The sequence below is a fragment of the Bison bison genome, unplaced genomic scaffold (assembly GCF_000754665.1).
Source record: "Bison bison bison isolate TAMUID 2011002044 unplaced genomic scaffold, Bison_UMD1.0 scf7180017864358, whole genome shotgun sequence".
Lineage (NCBI taxonomy): Eukaryota > Metazoa > Chordata > Mammalia > Artiodactyla > Bovidae > Bison > Bison bison.
In genome coordinates, this window is record NW_011494930.1 from 3,322,993 (window position 1) to 3,325,420 (window position 2,428).

The 2,428-nt window shown below is 47.0% G+C and overlaps 1 protein-coding gene across 1 annotated transcript in view; it reads right to left on the reverse strand.

Annotated features, from left to right (window-relative positions):
• LOC104999634 (EGF-like module-containing mucin-like hormone receptor-like 2) overlaps nucleotides 1–2,428 on the reverse strand; it is a 12,550-nt gene that overhangs the window by 3,640 nt on the left and 6,482 nt on the right. Inside the window, exons 4-6 of the mRNA XM_010855197.1 lie at nucleotides 1,863–2,009; nucleotides 399–452; nucleotides 7–110 (exon numbers count right to left, since the gene is read on the reverse strand). Coding sequence (XP_010853499.1) covers nucleotides 7–110; nucleotides 399–452; nucleotides 1,863–2,009 — 305 coding nt within the window. The remainder of the gene's footprint in view (nucleotides 1–6; nucleotides 111–398; nucleotides 453–1,862; nucleotides 2,010–2,428) is intronic.

The following is a 2,428-nucleotide window of genomic DNA, read 5'->3' on the forward strand; positions in this document are numbered from 1 at the left end:
GATGACTTCCCCAGTTGAAGATGTGAATCCTGGAATGCAGCGACAGGTGTTGGCATCAACACATTTGGAGTTTGGAGGGCACCACTGAGCACAACGAGTTATGATAGAAGCTGTGTGGATGAAGATCATGGTCAGAAGACCCAAGAAACTGAGGAAGTCAGCTGCATGCTAGAGACCCAATAGTAGAGGAGGGGAGGAAAGAGTTGAATGGCTGCCACTAGAAGTGAAAAGCCTCAGAAAACTCTGGACGTAATGGGGAAGAGTAACAGCTGTTAGTATCCTTAGAGGATACTCTTGCAGAATAAACCTCCTTTCCCAATTTTATTGGTGAGAGGACCCAGACCATGGCATACACTCTCAAGCTTATGTCACCAATGGAGCTGGGTGCAGAGACTCACTTTTAAGGTTCTGGACTGCAGTGTTCATTGTCTCCAGCAGTAGTAGCTCCAGTTCTGTGGCAGAAAGACAGAGATGACAAAGAGGAGAGAGTTGAGCTCTAATTGCAACCACTATACCCATGGCCTTTGCCTTCTTACTGGATGGCTCTGGCTCTATAGCCCATCACTCTGAGCAACATTCCTGAGGCTCCTGTACTTTACTTGGAATCAAGGAATCAACACTTCCCCTCCATTTCTCAGGCCTCTTGAGGAATCAGTCACTGATAGACAGCCCTGTGGAACCTCATGTGCTACATGTTTGTAGAAAGAATAGTGCTCTCCCATCCATGCTAGCTCAGATTCTAGCTCCATGAAGCTGGTCCAAGACCCATCCCTGAGCCAGGACCATCAATAAGCTTTCAGGAAGGGGTGAGGTGTGTAAAGATGATGCCAGAACAGGCAGAGGCTCCTGAACACTGGGGACCAGACTGGGGATACAATGGAGGTCTACTTCCATCCATGCAGACTTGGTGTTGTGAGGATCCATTTCCTGTACCCTTGGAAGGCATTTTCCAAACTGAAATGAAATGGTAAGACTCATCATCTGAGTGAGGCCAGCTTTGTGGGATGGCTGGGTGCCTGAAGAAGGAAGCAGGTGCTGATGGATGAGGAGTGGCTGATGTTTCTGTCTTCTTTGTCCTGGGCATCTAGCTAGGGATGCAAACTTGTGGGCTCCTTCTGTGCAAGGCTCAAGTGGTCTGAGTCAATGTAGGGCCTTTGTTGACCTCCTAAGTAGACAGTTGGGCCAGGACAATGAAGCCCAGTGACACTCTCTCTTTCCATCTATGCCAGATGGGAGCCACTTTGAGTATATGTGGTGTGGTTCATGCCATCTACCCATTCTGACATAACATCCTCCTGGTCCCAGTCATTTGAGTTTCCCATAGGCTTGTTAATAGAAATTATTGGTCAGGGGCATGGTGGATACTTGCATAGTGAAATAGACAAAGGCTGAGTGGCCAAGGAACTGGGTAAGGTTACCCAGGGGCAGGGCTGGCTGGGGAAGATGGGACCACCCTTGAATATCCCCCTTCCAACATTTCTAGACAGAGTTCTCAGGTCCATCATTCCAGAAGAGTCTGAAAGGACCCCTAGCTTGCTCAAATCTGTATGGGATCCAGGTGAGAAAGGTCTCATCTTGGCAATTAATGATGAAGAGTACAGATAATTCCCTGGGACTCATTGCACTGGACAACAACTCCTGAAATGTCTTGAATACCACTCTTCTGTTTATTTGAGAAAATAAGATGCCAAGTGTCAAGGGGGCATCCAATATTGCAGAAATGACACTCTATGTGGGGTTCTGACCCTTGGGGTTTGGAGAGAGAGGGGATACCAGTAGGTGCTGAGAACAGACCTCTGTGGCCTAGAGTAAGTGGCCAAACTTAATGAATGAGGAAATGAAAGAAATGGGTTCCTTCTTACCAAACATTTTCGTAGTACACTCATTCTCAAATTCTTTTTGAGAAAGAGTTCTCTTTCCTCTGCATTCATGCTGTGTGTTGTTAAAGTTCTGGCAGTCTACATATATTCCATAGGACACTTTCCATGATGGTCCACACTTGTTGATATCTGGAACACAACAGGACAAAATGTCACCTCTCAAAGGGATGAATTCCATTGTGAATTCACATGGTACTCACCTCCATCCTGATCTTGACACAAGACTGAACTGACTCAGCTCCTCATTAGCTCTTGTAGGGTTAGGCTGAACTAGCATCAGTTGCTCCAGAAAGCTGGCTTACTGTTCTGCTCATCTCTGCTCTCTGACTATCTGCATGTACCTTGATTCAAACACTCTGCTGTGTCATATGGGGACTGGAAGGAGGTCTGCCTCCCCGCTGCAGGCCTTTTGGGGTAGACAGAAAAAATGACTTGGTTCGGGACCATCCTCTTGGTTGCTGTTTGCATTATCAGGGGCATGCATTTGAGCTCCAGTCATTTCTAACTGTGAGTGACAGTGACACTGAAGGCTTCCCAAGATGCTGAGG